The sequence below is a fragment of the Neomonachus schauinslandi genome, chromosome 3 (assembly GCF_002201575.2).
Source record: "Neomonachus schauinslandi chromosome 3, ASM220157v2, whole genome shotgun sequence".
In the NCBI taxonomy this organism is placed as follows: Eukaryota; Metazoa; Chordata; class Mammalia; order Carnivora; family Phocidae; genus Neomonachus; species Neomonachus schauinslandi.
The window spans coordinates 73,428,099-73,455,720 of NC_058405.1; the positions used below are offsets into that span (position 1 = coordinate 73,428,099).

At 45.8% G+C, this 27,622-nt stretch overlaps 2 protein-coding genes across 3 annotated transcripts; one reads left to right on the forward strand and one right to left on the reverse strand.

Annotated features, from left to right (window-relative positions):
• Positions 1-209: 209 nt before the first annotated feature.
• On the forward strand, positions 210-14,385 carry MTIF3 (mitochondrial translational initiation factor 3). 2 transcript variants are annotated; one of them, XM_021678337.2, is made up of 5 exons: positions 210-313; positions 5,731-5,805; positions 9,892-10,355; positions 12,822-12,979; positions 14,139-14,385. In XM_021678337.2, exons 3-5 carry the CDS (start codon positions 9,893-9,895, stop codon positions 14,355-14,357), a joined length of 840 nt encoding a protein of 279 aa, XP_021534012.1. In that variant the 5' UTR covers positions 210-313; positions 5,731-5,805; position 9,892; the 3' UTR covers positions 14,358-14,385. The 2 variants fall into 2 exon arrangements, with proteins under 2 accessions (XP_021534012.1, XP_021534013.1); XM_021678338.2 differs by lacking the exon at positions 5,731-5,805 and having other exon boundaries at positions 296-313.
• On the reverse strand, positions 14,295-27,091 carry GTF3A (general transcription factor IIIA). The gene is made up of 10 exons (XM_021678188.2): positions 26,992-27,091; positions 26,732-26,943; positions 24,154-24,254; positions 20,219-20,315; positions 19,749-19,837; positions 18,218-18,291; positions 16,963-17,043; positions 15,972-16,201; positions 14,842-14,895; positions 14,295-14,604 (listed from the first exon to the last, which is right to left on the reverse strand). The coding sequence occupies exons 1-10, from the start codon at positions 27,089-27,091 to the stop codon at positions 14,440-14,442; spliced, it is 1,203 nt and encodes a 400-aa protein (XP_021533863.1). The 3' UTR covers positions 14,295-14,439.
• Between the last annotated feature and the right edge of the window lie 531 nt (positions 27,092-27,622).

Consider the following 27,622-nt stretch of genomic DNA (forward strand, 5'->3'; position numbering starts at 1 on the left):
GGCAGTCTTTCACTTCTCGGGTCTGTTTGCTCACCTGCAAACCGGAGGCAGTGTTCCTTAAGTCACAGGAACTATAAGAACATTTATGAAACCTTTTATTCAACATTAAATTAAAAGAGAGAGCCCGCAGGAACCGCCCTTCGCGCTTTCTGTCGGAGGACTTCCGCCTTCCAGCTGAACGGCGCTCCTCCCTGCGTCACCTTTCCTTTAAAGACGCGGGCTCCGCCCACTACGGAGGGCGAAGGGGGCTGCCCGAGGGGGGCCGTTCCCTGGCTTCTTCCGCCAGACCTTACCAATCGCCGGCCCGGCAAAGGTAAAGCTAAAGGCGAGGGGCGCCGTGCCAGTGACGGGGGGCCTGAGGCGGGAGGACGTGGGCTTAGGCACAGGCCTACGGAGGAAGCGGCTTCACCTCGGCTGTGTCCCTGGAAGGTCAGTGCCGCCCCTGCCGCCGGACGGAGCGCGGAGAGGCGCCACAGACCCTGCCGCGGGTTCGGGGATTCGGCCGGTGTGTAGAGCCGTCTTTGGGCCCGGAACGCTGCCCCTGCATCCGGGAACCGCAGGATCTAGACCCGGCGCCGGCCCTCCGGTCGCCTGGTCGTCCCGCCCCGCCATCGCGGCGCACGTACAGGCACGCGTGCACGCTCGCCGTACGTCCCCACGCCCCGTCTCTGTCCGAGGCTTGCCGGGGGACCCTTTCCCAGTGTGGGCGTGGCCGCGGCTGACACAGGTGACCGTCCGGTTCCCCGCAGTCTCCGCGGGGGGAGGAGTAGCGGGCAAGGTTGCTAAGTGATTGCGGGATTTCTGTTTTTCCCTGCTTATCGTTTAATAGGCTCGTGGCATAAGACTCTCGAAAGAAGTAAATAAACTTTCGTACTGAAATTCGCAATTGCACATTCGTGTAGTGAAAAGCTTCAGTCTAAGATTAAAGTACAGAGAATGGAGGGGCGTTTGAAAAGTCCACGACTGTTTACTGTGCCAGGGACGGGACAGATAAATCAGATTCGTTCCCAGCTTCAGAGAACTTACCGTCTAGTGAAGGAGAGGAACAGCGATAAGATAATCACAAAATTGTAATTGTGATGAGTGCTAAAAGGGAAAGATAAACTACTATGCGAGCATTTAATGTTGAGCATTAATGCTGAGCTCAACAAACAGATGAGGGAGCAGTAGGAGTGGGGGCTGATGGGCTTAGTTTGGAAGGTGATCAGAATCCCCGGAGAAAAGGAGCACTAAGCAACAATCTGGCGTTTCCTAAACCTAAGGGAAGAGCGTTTCAAGAATCTGGACGGCCAGTGTGGTTTAGGCAAATAGGAAGTTTGGTATAGAACGAGGCTGGAGAGGTGGCACGACCCTCTAGGCTTCATGAAAGATGTTGGCCTGTAATCTGGGGCAGTTTTATGGTGGGGAGGGCGGGGCTGTGTGGTGACAGTAGCGCAGAGACAACGGATTGCAGTGTTGCAATTGGTAAATCCTAGTTAGGAGACTGGTGGGAATACACACGAGATGGAAGATGTCTTAAACTAGGGTGGTGGCAATGGGTATGGAGAGAAGTGGTTGGATTTGAGTGGAATTAGGAAGTAAAATTTATGAGACTTGGTGTTGGGTTAGCTAGGAGGGTGAGGGAGAGCAGAGACGCAAAAGACGGTGCTCTGGATGAACTGTGATGCCGGGCACTGAGATAGGAAGTTCTGGAAGAGCAAGTGACCATGTGGAAGATTCATGTACAGGAGTAAGTCCAACGTTAATACTGACTCTGTAGCTCTGGATTTAAAAGCTTTAAAAAAAACATTTCCTGGATGGTCAGTAAGCTATTTCAATAAAATAACTAAAAGTATAAGTTAAAAATTTTATAGGTAAAGAAATATGGTTAAGTAATTGGCCAAAGATACATGTTGGCTTTTTCCAGTGTTGTAAATTGGTGTTATAGCTCTTAAAAAGCCAACCTGAGTATGGAGAGTACTTTGTACCCCTTATGTGCCCCTTATGGAAGAGCAAAACCAGAGCCAAGGGAGAGCACCATGAAGGCTCAGTGACCATGGTTCAGTCCTCTGGTATTAAGGCCGCAGAGCCCACTGGAACAGAGCAGATGGACTGTTGGCAGGTCTGCAGGCAGAAGCAAGGACTTTGTGAAACTCCTTTGAAAGGTGTGAGAGAGGATTCTTAAAGTCATAGGAATTGGCAAAATTAATTTCACAAATACTTAGTCCACTAGAATCTATGTAGCTTTGATCCAGCCTCCCTGGAAATAACAAATATCAGTAAGTATGAGCTTGTGACTATCAGCTATATAGGAAAGAAGAGCGGTGAGCATGCAAGCAGTTTAATCCCTCATAACCACATATTTAAATCATATTCCTAGAACTTTCATTACAAATACATTATCAGTACCTCCTGAACAGGTACTTGGTAATGCAAAATAATGTATCATAATATCATAAGGGGAATGCAGCTGTCTTTTGGGGCAGTAATCATTTGATCACTTTTTTTTTCTTGTACAAAAATGTTCATAGCAACTTGATTCATAACAACCCCAAGCTAGGAACATTCTAAATGTTCATCAGAAAACTGGATTTAAAATTTGTAGTATATTCATATACTGGGACAACTCTCAGAAATAGGAACAAACAATGACACATGCAACAACACAGATGAATCTCAAAAACATGCTGAGATGCCTTACAACAAAGAGTACATACTGCTTGATTACATTTATATGAAATCTGAGAACAGACTATGATGGAAAAATACCAGAACAGTTGTTGCCTCTGGGTGGGGTTGGAGACTAACTTGGAAGAGGCATGAGGGAACTTTCTGGGGTGATGGTAATATTCTACATGTTGACAGGAGTTTTGGTTACAGAGGTGTTTGTACTTGTCAAAACTAATTAAAAGAGATGTTTAAGATTTGTACATTTTTTTTTTTTTTAGATTTCCTTTATTTGAGAAAGAAAGCAAGAGACAGAACACAAGCGGGGGGGAGGGGCAGCGGGAGAGGGAGAGGCAGACTTCCCTATGAGCAGGGAGCCTGACATGGGACTTGATTCCAAGACACTGGGATCATGACCTGAACCAAAGGCAGGCACTTAACCCACTGAGCCACGCTGGTGCCCCTGTACATTTCATTATATGTAAAATTTGCCTCAAAATGGAAAGAATCGTTAACAAATGTTGAACCCTAGTTAATGGAATGCATGCTGCAGAATTTGAGGATGAAGGACTCGAGGATGCCACTGTCTGCAACTACTTTGAAATGCATCAAAACATAAATGAAATGGATAGAAAGAGGAATAAATAGATGGATAAATAATACAAAGATAGCAACATGTAGAATCTAGATGAAGGGGTATTGGGGTGTTCACTGTATCATTTTCTGTATATTTCAATTTTTCTGTATATTTAAACATTTCCATAATAAAAGTGGGGAGAAGTAGTCCTCAAAGAATATTGTTCATTTTAAACAACTGCAGACTTAATGTGAAAGTATAAAGAACACAACCCTAAGCTCTCCCGAAATACACAGTGTATGGAGGTAACCATATATTTATTTAATAATTTCCCACTTTATGGCTTACTGTTTAAAATCCTTTCAATTTCTTATGAAATATGCGGATCAGACATTAAAATTATTCTGTGTTGTGTGCATTTGGAATAATGCAATTGTCATTTTTCTTACATGGTCCCAGGCCAGTTAGTGATGGTGTTGAAGAGGTCCAAGCAGAGGAGTGAGGACTGAAATGAGTGGGAATTGCTAAGACAGAAGAGTGAGGGGGCTTTGAGGGCGCTTGTCAGTTTATCCTCCAGTGCTTGCAGGATGTGGAGTTTTTCAGTGATCCAATCTCACATAAATAAGGAACAACACAAGAGAAATTATGTTTTCTCCCTACAATGTGGAGTCAGTTGCGGAATTTAAAACTCCCAACAGATGCAGATAGCTGCAGCACAGGATGATCTCCATCAGGTCTGAGTTACCGTGAAACCAGACATGGCTATCTCTTACTACACGATTGTGTACTTTAAGTAAATGATTTTAAGATAATTGGCTTTTCAAATAGTTCTGGATGTCTCAGAAGGGACAGCTGTGGAAGTAAGTGACTAAAGGCACTTTAGTCATAAGGCATATTGTCATAAGAACATGAGAACCTATTTCGATTTAGACTGCTGGTTCATTCGGCCTACTATTTGTTTGACAGAGATAACAAAGACATTTAATTGGAGAAATTTCAGGAGAGAGCAAGGCTTTCTATTTTGCACCCACCTGGAAAGCTTTCTTAACCTTTTCTTAACCTTTGCTCTTGTACTCCCAGACAGCCTAGCTTAAACCACTTGAACCCACGAATGTTACAATGTTTTATCATGTATTTTCTTATGTCTTCTTTTTTGAGGGGGTCTTGACCCAGTGGTTCTTAACAAGAGAGGAACAGGGAAACATCTTGTGTTTGAAAAAGATGATGCTGATAGGCCTCCAGTTTCTGAGAACCACTACTCCAAAACGTGTTCACTTTTAACTACTAGTTAGCCAGACATTGCACAAGTTCTACTTCGAATTGAAACCATCTTCATTCATGATGGTGAGACACCTTTAGACTGCTCTGATGAAAACTAGATGGAGAATAAAGGTGATTTGCATTACCAAACAATTCAGACTTTGAAATCTGTAAAGTTCCCTAGACATAGGCTTCATTTAGATATAGCCTTGAAACTAATGAAAACTAACATTTTTTGAAGATCTATAAAGCCAGAATGCCAATTTATTAAATTATACTGATGTCTGTAATTTACACAGATTGGAACAGTCGTATTGGCACGAGTAGGGAACTTTTTCCTTCCTGTGGGCAGCTGGCTTCTCTTTTAACTTTTTAATTATGAACAAAATTAAACATACAGAACAGTTGTAAGGCTCAATAACCAAACATCCGTGTAACCATAACGTAGATTCAGCAAATGTTGCCATGCTGCACATGTATTTTCTGCCAAACCCTGTCTGAGCAAGTGGCAGATGTCATCGTCCTCTACCCTGAATACTTCAGAGTCCCCTCCCAAGAATGGCATTTTCCCACCTGAGACAATTCACAGTATTTCTCAGAAAGCACCCGCTCCATCAGGAATCTTGTCATTATTCAGCTTGTCCCCTTGTGTCTCAACATCTCTGTAGTTGCTTTTTTCAAACACATTGCATTTTATAATTATGTCTCCTCTGTCTTTTTATTCAAGAATAAACCCCTTCTCTTTTCATTCCTCCTAACACTTTTTTTTTTTTTTTTTTTTGACACCAAGCCACTTGGCTTGTCTCACAGTCTGTATTTGTCAGATTGTTCCCTTGTGGTGGTGCCTGATTTGTTCCCGAGTCTGGCCCTTGAATTCCCTGGAGACTGGAAACCAGGTCTAGAGGCCGGACCCGGTTCTGGTTAAACCTTTTTTGGCAGGACTGTTTCACAGAAGGCACCGCACCCAGGCCATGGCACAGGAGGAGGTAGGCACTAGGATGTCGGGTTGTCCCATCGCTGGAATACTGAGTCGGACCTTAGGTTAAGGAGGGTGACAGCCAAAGTGTGTTTTTCCCATTTCAATTTGCAGGTCATCTTTGAGTCACCCTTTGGCACCATTTGAGTACCTTGTTTCCTCATTAGCTTTTTACCTAGTGGTTTTTGCATCCACCCTTGCCTGGATCTGTGATTTGATTGAAGGTGGCAAAATGGTGATTTCTAAATTACTTTTCTTCTCCATTTATTAGCTGGCATTCTCCTCTAATGAAGAGCTTTTCTTCACCACCTGGGGATGATTGCTGATTACAGGTCTTCCTAAAAAGGTACGATGAATGCTTAGTCCTTTTTCTTTACCAATTTTCACAGTAAGGAGTCTGGGCAATAGTCACATGCAGTTCTGGCAAATGATCTTTCTTTTTTATAGATTTTTGCATATTCCATGTGTTAAAACAACTTTCAGCCATTGTTCTTTAATGTTGAAATTACCTCACATTTGGCTGGTGGGAGTCTGTCCATGCTCCCAACCTGTGAATGAAATGTAAACAAGCAAAATTGTAGTAATATGGGGGAAATCAGAAAACTGGATATTTGGTAATATAAAGGAATGATTGTTAGTTAGGGTAATGTTATTATGGTCACTAAAAAGACAAAAGAGGCCTCACCTCTTAGAGATGACTTACTGAGGTATTTGCTGGCAAGATAGGATTTACCTTGAAATAGTTCATGGGCGGCTGGGGGCGTAGGAAAGTAGTTGAAGCAGAGAGGAGGCAGGTTTGGCTACGTGCTATTAAGAAGCTGCATGATGGGTGCTTAGGGCTTTATTATACTATTCTTCCTCTACATGTTTGAAACTTTTCCTAATAAAAAGCTTTTTAGAGGTGCCTGGGTGGCTCAGTTGGTTAAGCCTCTGCCTTCGGCTCAGGTCATGATCCCAGGACTCTGAGATCCTGACCTGAGCTGAAGGCAGACGCTTAACAACTGAGCCACCCAGGCGCCCCAAATAAAATCTTTTTTAAAAAGGCTTTTTAATTATTAGAATTTAAGTTGGTATTTGCAATTCAAATTTAATAATTTCACAGCTTTTTTCTTAACATTGTATTTATATTTTATCTATGAAAAGCTTATTTCGAAGAAATATGTATATGTTCAGCTTTGCTGACATAAAGCCAAAATTTAGCTAGTATTGGAGCTTAAGTGCTGTATAAGTCAAGAAAATTTAAAACTTTTGAAAATTTATTTTTATTTTTTTAAGATTATTTATTTATTTATTTGAGAGAGAGAGAGTGAGAGCACAAGCAGGGGGAGTAGCAGAGGGAGAGGGAGAAGCAGACTCCCCACCGAGCAGGGAGCCCTATGCAGGGCTCAATCCCAGGCCCCTGAGATCAGGACCTGAGCCAAAGGCAGACGCTTAACCGACTGAGCTACCCAGGTGCCCCAAAAAACTTCTTAAAATTTAAATAACAGTACAGAATTTAAAAATATAGTTACAGTATTTTTCTACTCTTTACCTTTTCCTGGAAAGCGTTTTTAAAGCTTTAAGAAAAAATTCTACATAATTTTTCTGAAATAGTCTTTATTTTGTAAATAAATATATCTTATTTACTAGTATAAAAAATACTTTTTCCATGTAAAAGATTGAGGAAAAAATGATAATTAGGAAGCATAGGGGAAAAAAATCACTTGTGTCCTCGACTACAAACAACCAGGGTTTTCACAAATTTCTTTTCATCTTTTTCCTATGCCTAGTCTATTCATATGCTTACTTGTTTTTAAAAATCCTACATTTTGAAATAATATTTTCTTTTTTAATGTGTTGAGGATTCACTACCCAGGACGCAGTCAGCTTTCATCCATTATTGTCAGTGCCATCCTAACTCATAGTGAAATTTGGTGCTGTGGCTATTTTTCTGATGATAAATGGAAAAAAGTCTTCTCTGGTCTCCTCAGGCTTTCTTGCTTTTTTGGTCTGGGGGCTTCGTCCACCAACAAATACCTGACTTCTTTTGTTAAACAGTATCTCAGCTATTTAAAATCCAGTCTGCTCCGATTCTAGAGCCTTTGCCACATCTGCAGCTGGAGTACCAACCAGGTCGCAACTGTGAGTTCATCTCCTTCGCTGTGGGCGGAACATCTGGCCATAGATCTCACTGAGGTCAGTGGGCGTTTGAAGGGCCAGCCGGAGTGTGAAGAGCGTGCGTAACCAGCGTCTGTGTGTATTGCTAGGGAATGACGCATCTGAGGACCCAGGGCTCAGATGCCAGCAGACGCCACCTTCCCTCCGGCTGTTCCCTTTGGCTCAAACGTTCACTCAGCATGTCTGTGCCGAGCCGGGCTCTGGGCTCTAGTGTTAGGAACACAGCAGTGAACAAAATGGACAATTACATTTTCTCGTGAAGCTTGCATTCTAGTGAGAAAGATTATGGACATGTGTGCAAATAACTATATAATATGTCTGGCAGTGGATTTTTTCAAAGGCAAGCTAATGGATTTGAAAGTGATGGGGTATACAGTATTCTACAGAGTGGATGGGGAGGCCTCACTGAGCAGTAACACTTGAGCCAGGGCCTGAGGTAAATGAACCACACAGCTGATGAGGGAAGGGAACTCCTGGGTAGGAGGATCCAGAGGAATACTGTTTGGTGTTTGCAAGGAACAGCCTGGAGGCCAGTGAGGTTGGAACAGAGCTGGAAGAGGCGGGGTAGGTGCAGTGGGCAGAGGTGGGCAGAGGTGGGCAGGGGCCACTGTGGGCCCCTTCATGGGCTTGGCTTTTCCCCCCGAGCAAGATGAAAACCAGTGGAGGGTTCTGAGCAGAGGAGGGATGTCATCTGCCATGTATATTTTAAAAGGATCACTGTGCCATGTAGGTGATAAATTATAGGGGGTAAGGGCAGAAGCAGGAGGGCAGTCAGGAGGCTGACTGTAAACCAGGTGAGAGAGGGTGATATTTTTGGAGCAGGGTGATAGCAACGGAGGTGAGGAGTGGTTGGATTCTGGCTGTTTTTAGACGCTGAACAGCAGGATGCACTGCTAAATTGCTAAGAGAAAAAGGAGAGTGGAGGATAACTTTGCTGCTTTGGGCCTGAGCCGCCGGGAGGGCGTGTGCTCTATGACCTGGCGGAGACTGAGGGAGGAGGCAGCGTAGGGGGAAGACGGAGAGCCGGCGCGGGACACGTTCGCTCTGAGCGACATTAGCTGTCTGAGTGGACAGCACGGGCTGGCAGTCAGCCCTACAAGTTAGGGATTCAGGGAAGAGGCTGGAACAACAGATGTGGGTGTTGCCCAGCTACATGAGGACAGAAGTGAGAGTATGTGCATCCCATTGCTTCCCGTTCAGTTTACTGTGTCTGTTTTGTTTTTTCTCTCTCACTGGTCACTAGAGGCCTAAGGCAGGGTGATGATGGGGCTAGGTCCAGGGGTTGTACAACCCGGTGGCATCAAAGCTAGGGACCAGAGGGCATTTCTAGTTTTAGCAAACACTCCAGGTGACTCTCCTGCAGGTGACCCAGGGACCATTCTTTGAGAAGCACTGCTGAAGGCCCCCATCCCTTCCTCTTTGGTCGTGGACAGGCCCACCTCCCTGAGTTCTTGTGTTGCTCACCCCAGATGACATGAGTGGGTCCTCCCATTCCTCCTCCAGCCTGCACTTCTAGGCTTGGCCCAACGTGTGCGTGGAAGGAGAAAGACACTTATCAGGGGGAGAGAAGCCAGTACAAAATCAGAATGCCATTTATAAGAACAGCGGTTATTCCCATGAAGTAAACCAGGATCACAATGTGTGCCTAATGTGTCATTAGCGTTTGCTCGTCATGCCGTACCTTGTGAGTCGTCGTAGAGTTTCTGAGGTCGGCACTCTGATTCACATCAGTGTATTTCCTTTCTGAGAGTCTCAGTTAGTGCTCCCAGGGATCACCTTCCTTCGTGGGGAGTCCCCCTTCCCAGAAGAGTGCTCTTGTCTTCTGTATACCAGCAGATGTATTGATAAATTGTTAGGAGTTGATTGTATTAAAAGCTTATGAATTGGTATTTATGAATCACCAAGGATTTTATATACTGCATTCTCCTAAGTAAACCTTTAGGATGATCCTTGCTTTTGGAGTTGGCTCTACGAGATCCTCGGGAAATAGAGTCAAATGAGATAGTATTGGGGTAAGAAACGATGGGAAACGACAGCACTGTGCTAATATGGTTTATTCTGACAATAACTTGTGCTGGGGACAGTACCTCCGCGACTTAGCGTGACCACAGTCACCTGACAGTCCACATCATTGGTGTAAATTCTCCAGGCACGGATCCACAACGTTCACAGATGACCTAGGCCTGCAGCCTCACACACGCCCTCCATGCACCACAGCATCAAAGCTCGGGGATGAACTGACTGAATCATAACGAACCTTCTCTCTGCTTTTTAGGATGGCTGCTCTTCTTCTAAAGAGGCTCACATTACAAACCATAAAGACTGAAAATAATTGCATTAGTAGGTGTCTTGGTAAATACATCCTGCACAAGACCATACCAGCGCAGCTGTCCCTTGGAGCTTCTGTCCCAAGACTGTCCTACCTGATTCATGCAAAAGCTTTCAGTACTGTTGCAGACGCCCAGGATGAAGCAAAGAAGAAGAAAAAGAGTGAGCCAGCTTTTAGCAACATTGGCAGAAAAATTCACGAGCGAGTCATTCACGTGCTGGATGAGGCAGGCAATGATTTGGGAAACATGCACCGAGCAGACGTGATCAGGCTCATGAATGAGCGGGACCTGAGGCTCGTTAAACGGGACAGCGGCGTGGAACCTCCGCAGTACCAGCTCCTGACGGGGGCACAGATTCACAAGGAGCAACTGAGACTTCGGGAATTGGAAAAGGCCCGCCCCAAACCTGGTAGGTGTCATGCTGTCTGCAAACTGAGTCCTCGGGACCGCAGACCAGCAGTTGAGAGCGGCATCTGCCAAGGTGCCCGTGACCACGGGCATGTAAAAAAACAGGGAAGTTCATGGTCTCACCACCACTGCCCACATCTTTCTTCAGCTCTCCCTTATTTCCGTTCCTCTTCTTTTTCCCTTGATGCCCTGTGGTCAGCATTCTCTTCCTTTAAGCCTGTGTAAAAGGAGGGGAAAATAAGGTAAACACCCCAAAGTGATGGAACCTCTTTTCCCCTTGGTCCTTAGCTCTGTCTCTGATCTGGGGGTGGCAGAGCCCTGGCGGCGGGAATGAAATGAGACTCGGAGGAGGCGGATTGGAGTCCCTGTTCCAGGGCTGGGTCACCCTCCCCCCGCTTTCCCCCACATCTCTAAAGTGGAGGTGCTTGGCTAATGGCTTGGAAGTGCTTTCTAATCTCCGAGGTGATTCATAGAGCATCTCTCACACCCCAGTGTTTTGTTACAGTGTTGGTAAGTAATGCTCATTTGCACATTTTGCCAATCACCTTACAATGCCTTGTCATTGATGCCTTCATGGAACCATGAATTGGATAGTAAGTGAAGATTTTTCATGATTCCCACTAAGTGCTGATCGTTATGAAAGATTGTTTTCTGTTGAACAGCCTGGGACAGGGACCAGGAGACTGGTCCCGAAGCTGCCGCAGTGAGGTGGTATGTCTTAAGAAAATCACACACTATCTGTGGCTCACTTTTGTAACAGCACATTCAACAAGGATGTTGACTAGAAAACAAAAAGTTTTCAGAGGCCAACTAGGATGATACAGACTTCAAACTGTATCACAGAAAAATAGTTGAACAGCCCAGAGAAGCTTGGAGAAGACACGTTCCTGTTGTGATAGTTGAAGGGCTAAGGTGTTGAAGGCATTATTTTGTTCTGAGAGAGACCTAGGACCAGCTGCAGGGCTTGAAGGAAGCAAGGAGGTATTGATAAAAGGACTTTTTTAAAAGGAAAAATTACTTTTGGGAATTAGAAAGCATACAGAAAAATATAAACACCTACTATCCACCATCCAGAATGAACAAACATTAACATTGTTGTGCTTCAGATTCTTAAACAAAATAAAACATTACAGAGTTGTTGAGGTTGTCTGTGCTCCCTCCCCACCATCATGGACTCGGGGTGTAGGTCCGTCTGTGTCGTTAAACTTCGGTTACATATAAACAGTATATAGCAGGATTTTATACACACAAAAATTATGTCACGCTGTTTTCAAGAGCCATGTTTACAGAACAGCTGTAGCTAATTTATCATAATTACTAAATAGAATCCTAAGAATATACCACATACCATGGCTTTAGGGCCTTTGCATGGACATTGGGCTCGTTTGCAGTCTTTCGTTATGAAGAACAATGAGCCTGTCAGTGTCTCCAGAGTCTTTGGGGCAGATCATCAGCAGTGTATGTGTGAAACTTCTCTTCTACATCCCCACCCACACTTGGTATTGTCATCTGATTTTTGCCATGCTGATGGGTGAGAAAGCCTGTCTTACTATTTATTTGTACTTCCTTTCACCATTTAAGTTACCTCCTCTGTGACTTGCCTATTTATAGTCCCTGCTTTTCTACTTTCATGGTCCTCCCCCCCCACCCCCGATTTATAGAGTTCTCTGTTCTGTGTGATGCAAAAACCTTGTCTCAGAATTTTTTTTTTTTTGTCCTTTTTTAATTACCCAGTAATGTTTTGATAGAGGAAATTACCAATTTTTTCCTTAACAAAAAAAATCCTTCTTCTATCCTGAGGTCACAAACATACACTTTCTTTTCTCCTATTTTAAAGTTGTATTTTTTTTCACATTTAGTCACTCCTCCTGGGTAGAGTGTTTTATGGGTTGAGACCTAATTTTTCCCCCATATGAAAACTCTGAATTGTTCCAACGCTTTTACTAAATAGTCTGTTCCTTCCCTGTAAAATAATTTTGAATAGTCAGGGTTTCCATTTTCAGAATACAGGACATAGGGAGCTCCCTCCTGTCTGATGCCGTCTGGATGACCCCACTGTCACTAGGCCATCACAAAAGGAGTCAGATGAAGAGAGTACTTCCCAGATGCTGCTCTGATCAGAAGGAAAAATAAGGATAGTCAAGTTTATCATAAAGCTAGACTAGTCCTTTGAAAGGACCATTTTTTCTTTCATCAAATGAGGGTAATAATAATGGAAGCATTTCATACATTACAGAATATCTATTTTGCTTTTAAAGTCTGAGACCTAAATACTCTTACTTGGCAGGTAAAAAATTGGTACCTTTAAGTTTGTCCATCTCCCTTGTTTAAAAAAACATTTGAAACTAAGAGAGGAGCGTTGGGCCCCTGTGCCAACCTGATCTCTCAGGAAGTGTGTGACACAGCTCGGGTGTTGTGAAGAGACCAGTGAACAGTCCTAGCACCAAGTCTCGCTGTTTCAAACTAGGACCTACCCTGACAAAGGAACTCACTTTTTCTTCAACTATTGGACAACATGATTTGGACACAAAGAATAAACAGATTCAGCAGTGGATTGAGAAAAAATACAAAGTTCAAATTACCATAAAAAAAGGGAAGAACACAGAGGAGCCAGAACATAAGATGGTGAGTACAAGCAGGTATGAGGAACTGCTCGTGGTTTTGTTTTCTGATCTAAAGATACAATTGTAGAAAATCTGGATAATTAGCAAAGGCAGAGAACAAGTAACTGCTAATTCTACCCAGTGATGGCAGTAGCTTTCCAATTCTGTTTTTCAAAATGTAAGCATACTCTATGTACATCACTTTTTCCATTGAAGCATAGTAAGTATTTTGTCACCTGAAAACATTGCACTTCATAATTTCAGGGCTATATACTTTTCTTTTTTACAAATTGCATAATAATATCTATCATTTAAAAACATTCATTTTTGGGGAGCCTGGGTGGCTCAGTCGTTAAGCGACTGCCTTCAGCTCAGGTCATAATCCCAGGGTCCTGGGATCAAGCCCCACATCGGGCTCCCTGCTCAGCGGGGAGCGTGCTCCTCCCTCTCCCACTCCCCCCTGCTTGTGTTCCCTCTCTTGCTGTGTCTCTCTCTGTGAAATAAATAAAATCTTTAAAAAAAAAACACAAAACAGATTCATTTTTAAAAGTCTGTCTCCTGTTTAATAATGCCCCTGAGAAGTATTACATATAAAGTCAAATTGTCTTTCTGGAAAGTACCAGTTTACACTCCCAGGATAAGTTTACAGAATATCTATTTTGCTCTCAGAGTCCAAGACCTCAGCAGCTAAAAGGCAGCCTTAGTCTGGTGGTTTTCACCCTCATTCCAGGTTAGAATTGTGAGGCCTAGGTTTCAGCCCAGAATCTCTAGAACTGGGTGTATTTTTCTAATCACCCCAGTGACTCTGTGTTAGTAATGTTTGGGGAACTGCAGTTTGGGGGATAAAGAGGTCCTCTGCCAATGCCCAAACCCACTGCTTTGTACCTCTTTTTTCTGAGATGGTAGCTGGAGCCAAACGTAGTCCCTCAATGTCATGCCAGAGTGGGAACTTAAAACTATCAACCTTTAGTGCATTAGTTAGTTACACGGTTGTTTGTAAAACTGCCTGGTTGTCGTACAGGTTTCAATCAGCTTAACCCGAGAAGTACAATTTGATTTACGTAGTCACTTAAATAACAGCAAGTCAGGAATGCTGATTTTTACGTGTTTTAAAGCATTAACACTAGAAAGCATCAAATACATTGGTTTTAAATTCATCTTTGGCTGTTTTCCCTTTCTAGGAGGAGATCTGTAATCAAATACTCCAGACTATGCCTGGAATAGCTACCTTCTCTTCCCGGCCACAGCCTGTTCGGGGAGGAAAAGCTGTAATGTGTGTTCTTCGTCATTTGAGCAAAAAGGAAGAGAATGCGTATAGAGAAACTCAAGGAACCCAGAAAGAAGACACTCTGAACAAAGAAAACAGAAACAATCAAGAATCAGATGTTGTGCATCAGTGATTTTAATAAAGAAAAGTGTGCTTCTGAGCAGAAATCATTGAGCTGAATGCTGTGGTCTCATTTAAACAAAGCGGTGGGAGGGTCAGTTGAGGGCAAGGAGCGCAACAGTCGAGAGCACCTTGTCTTCGGTACAGTTCGGTGTCTCTCCGTTTTCAGGCGCAGATAAGCCTTGTCCTTGCTTCCTTTTAGGAGGAATATAGCCACTGAGACGAGAGGCCAAACTCCGTTTTTTACGAGATGGTTTTACCTTTGGAAATAAGAAAACAAGATAATGGGAATTCACAATCAAGCTGTGTGAACTGATCTTCTAATAGCTGTACCCCCCACCGGGCACACAACACTCCTTTAGAAGAAAGTGAAGGCCACGCCGTCCCTTCCATAGCAGTGCGGGCTCACAGGGTACTAAGGAGCTGAAAACATTCTAGATTGCATCTGGCTGAGGTAACTGATGTTTAAAATTAACAGCTTGCCTAACTCAACTTACTTTGAGCTTCTTCTTGTCAGGGTCATGCACAACAGCATGCCTAGTGAGACTTTGCTACAATGAAGGAAAAAGAAAAACAGTTAAATCTTTAAAACACTGCCATTTTGGTATCTCTTAATATGAAAACTCCGTGAGTTATTTAAATAAATTCAACCTTCTTTCTGTTACATACCATTGAAGGCTATGACCTCTGCTTACAAAGATTCTCCCACCACAGCAGAATTCTTCCTCAAATCCTAGACCTAATCGCTACCTTTCCCAAGGACCCAGGTTAGGAACTTACACAGTCTCAACCTCCGGCGGCTTCTTAGTTTCATAAGTAAGGGGGGGGGGAAACCAGTTCTGAGTGAGCTACTCCAAGCTGAAGAAGGTTCTTTTAACTGAACCTACGTCAGCAGCATTCCCAAACCCCAGTGGAAAATTTGACCAAGGTCTTGCTGTCCTCGATAATGCTGACCACCAGCAGCCCCCGGGAGTTTTCTAAGGGTCTGGACGCACGCTGCGCCTGCCTCAGTGGCTCTTCAGTCTGAGTTATAACTCACGGTTCGCACTTGTAAGAGCACCTGCCAGAGAGAGAGTCTGCAGAACCGCACAGGCCCGTCCCGTTCTTACCTATTCAAATCACACCAAGATCCAGACTAGATTCCCAAGTGCTGTGGTCCCTCATGTCCTTGTTGCCCACTTCTCTCAACCCCTAGAAGATGACAGTCTAAAAGGACACCCAAGTACCAGCACACTCTTACAATTAATAAGCATGTGGTACCACAGGCACTGGTTCTCAAAGTCAGACACGATCACCGAGAGGGTTTGTTAAAACACAAATTACTGGGCCCCATCTCTGGAGTTGCTGATTCAGTGAGGGGGGGCCTGTGGATATGCATTTCTAGCAAGTTCCCAGGTGATGCTGAGGCTCCTGGTCCAGGACCACGCTTTGAGAACCACTGGCGTAGGCAAATCTGGTTGTTTTGCAGACTTAAGAACCTCCTGCTGAAGCCAGAGTGGAAGGGCTAGAGCACCTGGCTTTCCCCATCTGTAGGCCCTGGGGCACCATCTTGGAGTCCAGGGCTCCTAAGAACCCAGCTGGGAAGCCACAGACCTAAAGGACTGCATTTGTGAGCACGAGTACTTACTTTCATTGCAAATGTTTTGCCACAGCCAGGATGTGCACAGGTAAATGGGCGCATTTCCTCGTGAAAAGAGAGAATGTGGCTCTGGAGATTAAAGACAGTTGTGTAGGTTCTACCACAGCCTTCTCTTGGACACCGGCATACATCCCTTTCTGGGGCGTGAGTTTTCATATGCTGCTTAAGGTAATCCTTGCGCTTAAATGTTTTCTGGCATACTTCACATTTTGTGTCCTCTGGTGGAGTAGACAGACAAACTTAACCAACTTCCCCAGGTATCACCATACAGAAAAAAATGAATTTGAATATATAAGTAATGTATCTGATGCCGAAAATGTCATGAGCATCATAAATCAGAAAACTAACTCCAGTTTTTATTGCTTGGAAGTTTGTCTCAATTCTCCCACGTTCTTATATTACAGGAAGTCACTCTGTTCCCTTACCAGGGAGCAGGGGTTCTCAGCATGGTGGCTGCGGGCAAGGGGAGATTAAAAAGAGCAGTTTCCTTCCTTGTCCTCCAATACATAAAGCACTGTTTCCCAAACTGTCCCACAGAACACCTGTGGTTCTAGACTTGCCAGAGCCTTTAAAACTACTAATTTAGGGGCGCCTGGGTGGCTCAGTCACTGGTTAAGCATCTGCCTTTGGCTCAGGTCATGACCCCAGGGTCCTGGGATGGAGTCCCTCATGGGGTTCCCCGCCGAGCAGGAAGCCTGCTTCTTCCTCTCCTTCTGCCCCTCCCCTCCCCTACTCATGCAGTCGCTCTCTCTCAAATAAATAACATCTTAAAAAAAAAAAAAAAAACTAATCGTGCACAGCACCTCCTGGCATACCTCCTCCCGAACCTGGGACCACAGCTCTGTCTGCTCATTCGTCAAACTGAGGTACCCAACACGTCACAAAACATCACACAGAATGGTTATTATTTTAAGGTACATGTTTAACATTTCACTCTAAACGACAAATATTTACACTGTGCCATACATGTCTGCTTTACCTTTATGGGTTTCTCTCACATGTTTTAGAAGCTCTGTCCATGTTTTTGCCACAAAGGAACATTCTTTTTGACACATATAGCCTGTTTAGAAAAAAAATACACTGGTGCATTGCCTTTTGTGAACATTCAGTGTAAACACCAACTGTAATTAGAAAGGAAACTTATAAGCCTATATAATTTTTCTCCAGTCTCCCAATAATATTCTGTTAGTCTTTAGAGGTGGGAATAAAAACGAAGTTTGTTTTACAGGGAAACCAAATAATTGCGTAGCAGGGTTTTCCACATAGGGTTTTATGTCAGCAGACTTGACAGGGGCACGCTGTTCCCGGTACGTTGTGTATACTGCCCACGGGCTCCCAGCTGCCGTGCTTCCCCACCTCGGTGCCTCGCAGCCCCTTTGCCCTCCCTGCTTTATGCCTGCCTCTTGTTTTCCTCAGTGAAAGAGCTCTGTGGTCCTCTGTGCTCGGCCGACCACCAACACTAAGTCTCAGGGGTTGTGTGCCTACCCCTGGCCTCTAGTTTTACTATCTGGTAAGTTCCACAAACCAGGAAAGACTCAGGCTGCAATTAAGGGAGAAAATAAGAACCCAGGGGAAACGCTGCAGACAAAAATGGACATCGTGCGAGGCGCCAGGACTGGAAGAATCTGTCACTGTGTTTCACCAACTCAATAGCAGAGTGACACTAAAAGGAACAAGGCTACCTCCCACTCTTCAGCTACTAGTCTCTTGTTAAAATAAAACAAAAACAGACATTATATACTTAGAAAGCTGGAATACAGAATAAAAAATCCCTCACGGAAACAGAGAATAGATTTAAGTAATTCAATCAAGTCTTTTTGAAAAAGTTACAATCTGATTCCTCCAAAACCTCAAACTATTATCCAAGCCCTGTGAACGCCAGTAAGGAGAAGGAAGACGCAGGTAGTAAAGAGGTAAACGGTGGTGAAAAGCCAACCGAGGCCGGAGCGCTAACACTCTCAGAAGCATAGAGTGCCACCAGGCCCTTGTGGCAGAAGGTGAAACACTCGCTTTGAACAGCGACGACAGGAGTGGAAGAAGAGACAAGGATGTGCCGTGCCTGGTCGGGTCTAAAACCTGAACCAGCAGCATGCTGCCCCTGCCTAGATAGCGTCGAGTTTCTCCGCGTGACCACGGCGTAGAAGAGAAAGCATCTTTCAGCCAAAGAACTAGACACACACACACTACTGGGGTCTACTCGAAGCGGGGGGTAACCCAGTGAGCACCAGACATACCCTTGTGGACCTTGCTGTGTCGCTTCAGCCTGCTGGGTGAGGCGAAGTGTTTCCCACATCCTTCATGGGCACACCTGGGTTAACAACACGTCACGCATGAGCCAATCCATTTTTGTGGAGCATCTGCTGAGGGTGAATATTACTCTGCCCTTTTCTGCTACCAAAGTCTCTCCCCACAACCAAACCAATCATAAAGAGGAGACTTAAAATTGACACCGAATCACAAGTGAAATTCAAGTTACTTGACCACCCCTGAGACAAAACAAACTGAGAGAAAAGAGTCATGACGACTTTTTTTTTTGCGTTGTGATCAAATTAAAACTTTCATCTTTATCCTTCTGAAAATGGACTGTTTTCCTGGCTACAACAAGATGGCGGAGGTAAACCCCTGAGGCATTCTGAATGGTCTCTACTGGGTTTAACGCTGCTGCCTGGGGACGGTGTGGAAGGAGAGCAGCGGCAGACGGGTCAGCTCTGGTGAGCCATGCAGGGGCACGGGCCGCTTCCGTGTGAAAGGCCCCAGCGGCATAAGAGGTGGCAGGCCTGCCAGCGAGGACACACACAGGCCCTGCAGTGACCCCAGGCAAGGCACAGCTCTGGGGGGCCAGGAAGGCACCGGGCAGGACAGCGGCACGCAGAGTGGCCAGCCAGTGCCCTTCAAGACGCCCCTCCGAGCAGGCGGCTGGGGCTCCCTGACCCTCTCGGCAAGTCCACCCTCATGTGTCCAGTCACCGTTCCTGTCCCTCAGGATAGGCCGCTCTAATGCACACTAAGCCCCATGACTTCTGCTCTGTAGGAAAGGAATACTTCGTGTCTGCATAATGACAGTTCACACAATTAAACGGGCTCTTTGGGGCGCCTGGGTGGCTCAGTCGGTTGAACGTCTGCCTTTGGCTCAGGTCATGATCCTGGCAGTCCTGGGATCGAGCCCCGCATTGGGCTCTCTGCTCAGCAGGAAGCCTGCTTCTCCCTCTACCTGCCGCTCTCCCTGCTTGTGTGCACTCTCTCTCTCTCTCTCTGACAAAATCTTTAATAAAAATAAATGGGCTCTCACTGAATAAAGTCGTTTCTTAGCTTTCCCTTCAAGCTTAACCACAATTGTACTAATCTCACAAATCCTTCAGAAATACATTAACTATTTCTGTTAGAAAAGAAAAGCAAAAGCAAACATTTGAAATGACCCACTCTATAAATGGGCATTCACAGTACAGAAAAGTGTTGATTAAGATATGGTTTCTGGGGGCGCCTGGGTGGCTCAGTCATTAAGCGTCTGCCTTCGGCTCAGGTCATGATCCCAGGGTCCTGGGATCCAGCCCCACGTCGGGCTCCCTGCTCAGCGGGAAGCCTGCTTCTCCCTTTCCCACTCCCCCTGCTTGTGTTCCCTCTCTCGCTCTCTCTCTCTCCCTGTCAAGTAAATAAATAAAATATTTAAAAAAAAAGATATGGTTTCTGAACACTTGCACCCAACCTTTGCGTTTCAATCTTATTCCCACCTGAACTGTAAGAGACCTCAGCCACGTGAAGCACCTACTTGAACAGCGGCTCATTGGTGTGCTGGCACTGATGGATTCTCAGCTGCTGGTGTTTCTTAAAGGCCTTCTTACAACCTTCAAAAGTGCACTGTTTAATAAAGGTTCGTTAGTCTGGAGAAGAATCAGAGAACCGTTCACAAGAGAATTCCCTCAAGATAAACATATTGTGGAGACTCTGTACTTGCTACTTGCTCCCATCGAGTTACTGTCAAATTCTAGGCCAGGAGGCTTTAAAGATGAACACATTTGAAACAGCAGAAGTGTTTCATTTTGGGGCAGTCTACCAATAATAAACTACATTAGCACAAAAATGTTTGCTTTCAAAATAAGTCGCTATTATGATAGCTAGTAGTTGGGCTAAATTCAGGTATTTGGCAGACAAAATCTGGTTGATGAGCATTTTAGAAACATAGACAATAAGCATAAAAATATTTAGAGAATTTAAGCATAGAAAATCATTCATACTTACTACATATTGTTTTTGCTGATTTTCATGCTTGCGTTCAAAATGTTTCTTCAAGTTTGATTTTGTGTTGAATTTTTGATCACAACCACTAGCTGTACAACTGTAAGAAATTGTATAAATCAAAATGTTAACAAGCCAAAGGAAGAGGATTTTTAAGATGCATCTATCCTCCAACCTTATAAAAGTACTTTCCAAAATACAGTATAAAATAGTCTTTAACAAATTCCAAAGTGCGAAGTCAGTGTCAGCCTCTCAAGTCTGATATGATTACCATGTAATGAGATGCATTTTCATGTCAGGCCCTGAAATGAAGCACAGTGCATCAGACATGCTTAATAAACTGGGCAGAGGGAAAGTGGAAAACACTAGTTCCAAAAGCCCAAACCCTACTTAGGCTTAAATCGTGTTTAAGTTAAACTGTTCTCAATTTAGAATCTGATAACCTTAATTTTGCTTGAAATGTCACAATAAGCTGCATTTCCAAAAAAACCTCAAAAACACTAGTTTCAGCTTACCATGAGAGGTAAAAACAGATATTTAGAGCAAAACCACAAACCATTATGCCCTCTGGCATATCATCAAGCCATTTTAGTCCCCCTTAATGAGCGTTTCTATATCTTGCCCTTGAATTATCTAAATTCTTTGTGCAGTTGCATTTTTTTAATGTGTGCTCTTCTTGTGATGAGTTCTCCTAAACCTGGTGGATGAAGCATGACTTCCTTGAGAGCCCTAATCTCAGCCATCATTCACGGATAAACACTGGATAATAGTCCTGTCGGGCACTGTGCGGCACACGGGAGGGGCGCTGTGGCGGAGACTACTAGGAATTCCAACAGGTGTTGTCTTTGACTTCAGGAGCAGAATTCAGAACAGAAACCAGTTTTAGCTGGGTATGCAGTCAACAGAAATAGAGGTTTTTCCAGCCTTCCTTGCAATTTCGGGTGGCCATATGGCTGTTTCGGGCCCATCCTGTTAAACAACCACAAAGTGTCTGAGAAGGGGGCACACCTCTTTTGCTCCTTCATCCACCCTGGTGGCTGGAAGGCCTATGTGACAGCTGGAGCTCCAGCAGTCCTCTTGGAGCATGATGTCAAAGCCCCAAGATGAAGACGGCAGAGACAAGTTACAAGGAGCCCAGGACCTCCTGACTGTGGAATACCCCTCAACTGTCCACCTCTGCACTTAAGCAAGAAAAACAGAGACTGTCTTGTTTAAGCCACTAGTTTGTCTGTCACTCTGGACTTGAATCCTGACCCAGGCATCTAATCCAACACAAGCGTGGGGCAAGAGGACAGGGCCCGGAAACGTTGTGACAGGAAGCAGACAGCAAGCACAGGGACCCAGAAGACGCAAGCAGAGTTGCAGGCGGTGCTGCTGGTCAGTTAAGCACCGCTGGACCACAGTTTCATGTCGGAGAGTCAAGCAAATGGGGCAAGATCATAAAAAGGCCAGGTCACCAAGGTCATTTACACAACATACTAAGATCCTGGACTTTGTTATGAAAGCTACGCTGAAATCCTGTGCCCAGCTTTAAGAGAGGAAGCAGTCTGGAGGCAGAGAAAACACCATTCAAGTGGGAGTAAGAGCCTGGAGTAAGACCGTGGCAGCTGCAGGAGGGACAGGGTCTAAGGGAAGAGTAACAGAACCTGATGAGCCGCCTGCTGTAGAGGACGACTGAGAGGGTGAGGTGCCCAGGGGAGCGGCCTTGTCTCTGCTGTGGGTCGTCGGGTAGACAGGGATGCCACCCGACAAGAAGGAGGGAGAAGAAGACCAAAGGAAGCAGAGCTCAGACTGGACTGGGAGGGATTCTGGCCACAGGGAATTTAAGGAGCCAGAGAGACAGCCCAGTAACACTGTCCAGCGGGGGACCTGGAGCTGAAGACAGGCCCGGCGAGAGAGAGAGAGCCGACAGGGATTACCACAGAGCTGCCTCGTTCCAGAGGGAAGAACCCTCAGCTCTCCCATTCACCCTGTGCATCTGTACCCAGCCTGTTTTCCTTGAAGATTTCGTCTTTTAAATAGTATACAGTAACTTAGCTCAGAAACCAAAAAGCATAAAAAGGGACATGGTTGCATGACTCCTCACCACTCCCAGGCGACGTTTTTGGTTTTATTAAGTAACCTTTAGAGTTTTAAACAGACAGAAGTAAATATAAATGCAGATTCTTCCTGTCCACCTCTCTCTCCTCTTTACACACAAAAAGGCAGCCCTCTGTACACACTCTTCTGAACCCTGGTCTTTCAGTGAATATGCCTTGGAGATTCTCAGTTTCCCAGACAACATCTGCATACGTTTTCCCAGCTGTAGAGTACTCTACTGTGTTGATATGCTCTTCAGTCCCTCGTGACGAGCAGGCGGGTTGATTCCAATGCTCTGTGACTACTCATAGTGTTGCACGTAACCTCATACATGCATTTAATACAGGCACGAGTGTATCTGTAGAATAAATTTGCCAAAGTGAAACTTCCATGTCAAAGACCATAGCCCAGCTCTATTTTCCAGTGATGCTCAGTTACTCTTTGCTGGGCTAGTTGAACTACATTTTAAAATCCATTAAGCTTCACTTGGGGTCATCTATTTTGATGATACACTGTGTGCGTGACTGGGGGCTGAGATAAGGACATCTGCCCCCTCGGTAGTTTGTCCCGTTCCTGCTGGCTAGCACACTGGTCACACAGACAGGTGGCTCTCCACGTGGAAAATGACAGCGAAGGTGATCCCGTATCAACAACCGACAACTCACCTCCTCAGACTGTTTGGACCTTAGTGAGACATGAGACACTTCACCTTCACCATCATCTTAAAACTAAAAGAAATCAACTCAGATCATTAGAAAACCTTACTGCGCAAGGAACTGTCTCACAGAACACAATTATGATATCAAATTCTTAACATCTGCAAAACCTGCCACACAGCTAGTTCTTGACATAGAACTATGTCAAGTTCTGGTCCGGACAGGGCCCGGAAACGTCGTGACAGGAAGCAGACAGCAAGCACAGGGACCCAGAAGACGCAAGCAGAGTTGCAGGCGGTGCTGCTGGTCAGTTAAGCACCGCTGGACCACAGTTTCATGTCGGAGAGTCAAGCAAATGGGGCAAGATCATAAAAAGGCCAGGTCTTTTTATGTAGCTCTGGATATCTAATAAATTATTATTTTTTTTCAATGAAAACTAATTGTTTCCATGAAACATTTTGTTCAGTGGTTCTCCAAGTGTGGATGCCAGACCACAGCATCATCACCTGGGAACTTGCTAGAAACGCAGATTCTCAGGCCCCATTCCCTACCTACCGAATCAGTAACTCCAGGGTAGGATCCAGCACCCTGTGTTTTTAACAAGCTCTCCAGGTGATTCTCATGCTCCCTAAATCTGAGATCCACTGCTTTAAAGAAGTAGTTGATTTAAAAGACAAGCAGTACCTCCATCCTTTCAGAAATAACCAGCAACTCCAAGAAGAATAAAATAAAGCCTGGTGTGGGAGAGGTGCAGGGGCTTAATGTGAAGAAATACAAGATAGAGCTATTAAAAGCTCTACTTCTTCATGCTTCTGTCTCTTATCCCGGCAGCTTATTTATTGGTTCATAAAGACGCTGTACCTGTGGAGCCAAGACTCTGCCAGAGAACCATTATCCCATCTGGTCTGAACGAAGTGTCTTTTGGGGTGGGTTTCCCAGTTAGTATATACTTTAAAGGGAGAAGAGAGGATGCAAACTCAAGAGAACTTCAGATAAACTCATTCCTGAAGTTATCCCACATGAAGGGCGCACAAAACCCCCTCCTCTCTTCCACACATTCAAACCCAGTCTCCCCTTGGACCAGGAGATGCAAATGAGAGAAGCTGCACACTCTTGGTCTCAGAAGTGAACCATCCATTTTCTTACCAGGTCGGTATGCCAAACACAACCACTTCGAAGTCCTCAAAACTGTTCTCTACTTACACAAACAGCTTTTCCCCAGTGTGAATCAGGATGTGGCGGCTCAGATGGTAGTCCCTGACAAAGGCTTTGCCACACCCTTCATGGTCACAAACAAACGGTCTCTAGCAGGAAGGAAAGAAGAAAAACATGTCAATCCTGCCCTAGTTCGTAACGCCGGCATTATTTAAAGACCTAAAATGTGGACGCTGCCTCCAGAGATGGTTCCACTCAGTAAGTGCTGAGCACCAAGGCTAGAGAATGTTTTACAAATGCTGCAGCTTTCTCACAAAGGCGGTGCGGCAGGTTTTGTTCTAGGAATAGCGTATGGAATAAGCAGGCAGCCTTCACAGTAAGAGACAGCACTGCTAACCTGCTCCTAACCTGACAACAGGCTGCAACGCCTCCCCCCTCGAAGATGACTTGTCTGCACGTCCTATGCGCAGGTACAGCATGGCCTATATGCACGCATCTCCACCACAGCGTGTTTTTATCCATTCGAAGCCTAGGCAGAGGAACGTGGAGGTTCCGTCTCATCCCAGACAAGCCCGGTATCTGTGCTAACAGAATGCCTGGCACACCTCCAGGAAGATGTTCACAGGTGCCAGAGCAAAGCAATCAGCTCCTAGCCTAACTGCAACCAACACTTAGGACCCAGGGAGGAAGGGTCTCCATTCTGAACCTATAGGAAAAGTCAAAAACATCCCCCAAATTACCAGTTTTGTTTATTTAACTATGAAAAACATAACCCCCGAACAGTCAAAGAGGAAGGTACCAAGGCCTCAAATGTTAGTACTAGTAGCAAAGCAAGTAGACAGGAAGACAGAAGAGTTGTATGACTGGGGGAAGATCCACAGAACTTTGCACGGTATTCCTAAGTCTTACTTTTTTTGTTTTTGTTTTAAAGAGAGGGCAGTTTATTGTCTAGAGGGCAGAGCTGAGGGAGGGGTCACAGAGCTACTTCCCCCGTGCCCCAAGGACACAATCTATCCTTCCCCTGGACCATGGCTCTGGGGGTGACCCACAGAAGGGACAGGAGGCTCATGCTGCCCCAGGGGTTCTCAGGGAGGGACACAAAAGTGACCACATGCTTCCCTACTTGGACATAGAAGTTTCAGAACCCACAATTTGAGGGACAGAATGGGCAAGAGAAAGGACAGGGTGGCAGAACTTAATGGGTGTTTTGAGCGAAGACAGTCACTGGGTAAGAGTGCCAAGACAGCTGGGTGGCATGGGTAAAGTTAAGGGCACAAAGGAGCAATGAAAACAGTCAGTGAAGAAGAGAAAAAAGAGTTGGAGGAAATGATCAACCTTCCAATGCTGGAGAGGATAAGGAGGATGGGGGCCATGAGGACACATGAAGGAATGGCCCCTAAGTTACATAGGTGCCAGGAGCAAAGGTAGGGGCTGCAGGTCCCTGGTTTAAGAAATTAAGGGCCTTCAGGGGCGCCTGGGTGGCTCAGTCAGTTGAGCATCTGACTCTTGATTTCAGCTCAGGTCGTGATCTCAGGGTTGTGAGATCCAGCTCGGCACTGGAGTCTGCCTGAGATTCTCTCTCCCTCTTCCCCTCCCCACCATCTTCTCTCTCTCTCTCTAAAATAAACCAATCTTTAAAAGAAGGAAAGGGAAGGGGAAAGGTCAAGGGAAAGGAAAGGAAAGAAATCAAGGGCCTTCTGATGAGACAGTCCAGGCTCTGTCAAACATTGGGAAATTGGGCAGATTCCTTGGCCTCCATGAGCTTCCCTTTCCCCAGGGGTCATCTCCAAAGGCTTCCTATTGCCCTCAAAATAAAACCCAAACTCCAAACCCTATTTCTACCCTGGCCTACAAATGATCCCACCAGACCTGCTTCTCAGACCTCCTTTTGTATAGTCCCCAACTCAATCACACCGAATCGCAGGTTCCTTTTCTGCCAGACTGTTTTTCCCTTATGTCTGCATGACTGGATCTTTTCTTTCTCATTCGGGTCAAGAGAGACCTTTCCTGATCATCCTCCAGGAGCTCTCAATTTACTGCATCTCATTCCTTATTCCTTTGCCCCAGTTAAAGCATAAGGTCGGTGACAGCAGATGCCTTGTCTGTTTTGTTCACTACTCTTTCTTCAGGGCTAGAAAGGTACTTAATTATGGAGGAATGAACGCATGCTGCTTGCCAAACCTCCAGTACTTAGAAGTCACCCTCCATTCCAGTTCCAGGAGGCCGGGGATTAAGTCAGGTGTCTGCTGGGGTAAGCGTAGGGGATGTAGAAAGTATGAGAGTAAATGAATCCTTCCTCTGCACCTATTTACAGATTATCAGGAGGTGATGACTGGCCAAGACTCAAGATCAAAGGGGAAGCGGCGGTTTAGTAAGCCCCCAGCCCATGACAAGGATGTCTCGGTCTCAGAACGTGTCTACCTCTCCTCAGCTCCGCCCAAACCTAAGGCAGAGCTGGTTCGCCTCCGGGATCCAGGGTGCCAAAGCTGAACATGTCTTGCATAGGCATGTGCACCCACGTGCTGCCCCGGGCCTCATGGGTAGAGCCCACCTGGCGGGCCACTGCATCATGAGTCCCTGGGCCTGGACGCCACGCCCCTCCGCGGCCTGGCCGGCGCCCGGTTACCTCCCCAGTATGCTTGCACAGGTGCGCGTCTAGCTTCCAGGCCTTGTTGTAATTGGCGCTGCAGTCAGGGAAGGAGCAGATGAACCTCCTATTGAGCGCGGAGGGCGTTGGGGCGGGGTTCTCGCCGGCCGCGGCGAAGGCGTCGGCGATGGTCAGGGATGACACGGCCTCCGCGACCGAGGCCGGCGGCTCCAGGGCGCCCGGGGCCGTGGCTCAGCCACGTGCCCAGAGGCACGTGCAGCGAACGGGCAAGACCCTACGCGCGACCCCGCCGCACTTCCGGGACCGCGACCCCAGCGAGGCGGGACGGGAGCGCCGGCGCGCGCGGACAACAGGCCCCGCCCCGCGCCGGCGCCGCATTCGCGCATGCTCCGGGAAGCCGCTCACGGGCCGGCGCCCCTCCCGCGCGCGGCCCTGGGGGCCATGGCTTCCCGTTCCCGGGCGAGAGTCGCACTTACCTAAGCCGCACTACAGAGCAGGAGGCACAGCTGGCTTGTGACCTGTCTCCCATCCGCCACCACCCTCTGCAAAGCACTAGCCGTGCATAATTTAAACTAATTTGTCTTCACATTATTGGTTTGTCTTCTTTATGGATATGTTTGGTCGTATTCTACGTGCTCCCTAAACTTGTCTGCACGTTAGAATCATGTGGAGTTCTTTCACAAATTCCAAACCCAGAGCATACCCCGGACCAGTTAAACCACAATTTCTGGAGGTAGGAAACAGGAATCAGAAGTTCTAGAAACGCGCCCAGGGATTCCGGTGTGCAGGAAAGTTTGGGAACCACTGCCATAAGGTCTTTGCTTCTCCAAGTGTGGCTTGCGGACCGGCAGCACCATTAGAAATCAGAACCACAGACCTACTTGAATCAGAGCGATCTCCAGGTGGTGC

What these genes read in the sequence shown, in the direction of transcription:
- MTIF3 (XM_021678337.2), top strand. Translation starts at nt 9,893, where the DNA reads ATGGCTGCTCTTCTTCTAAAGAGGCTCACATTACAAACCATAAAGACT. An exon ending in AAAGGCCCGCCCCAAACCTG is followed by an intron (nt 10,356 to 12,821) that starts GTAGGTGTCATG and finishes GTTTCAAACTAG; the next exon opens with GACCTACCCTGACAAAGGAA. An exon ending in AGGAGCCAGAACATAAGATG is followed by an intron (nt 12,980 to 14,138) that starts GTGAGTACAAGC and finishes TTCCCTTTCTAG; the next exon opens with GAGGAGATCTGTAATCAAAT.
- GTF3A (XM_021678188.2), bottom strand. Translation starts at nt 27,091, where the DNA reads ATGCGGCGCCGGCGCGGGGCGGGGCCTGTTGTCCGCGCGCGCCGGCGC. An exon ending in ACTGGGGAAAAGCTGTTTGT is followed by an intron (nt 20,316 to 24,153) that starts GTAAGTAGAGAA and finishes AATTTCTTACAG; the next exon opens with TTGTACAGCTAGTGGTTGTG. An exon ending in TGTGAGAGAAACCCATAAAG is followed by an intron (nt 16,202 to 16,962) that starts GTAAAGCAGACA and finishes CTACTCCACCAG; the next exon opens with AGGACACAAAATGTGAAGTA.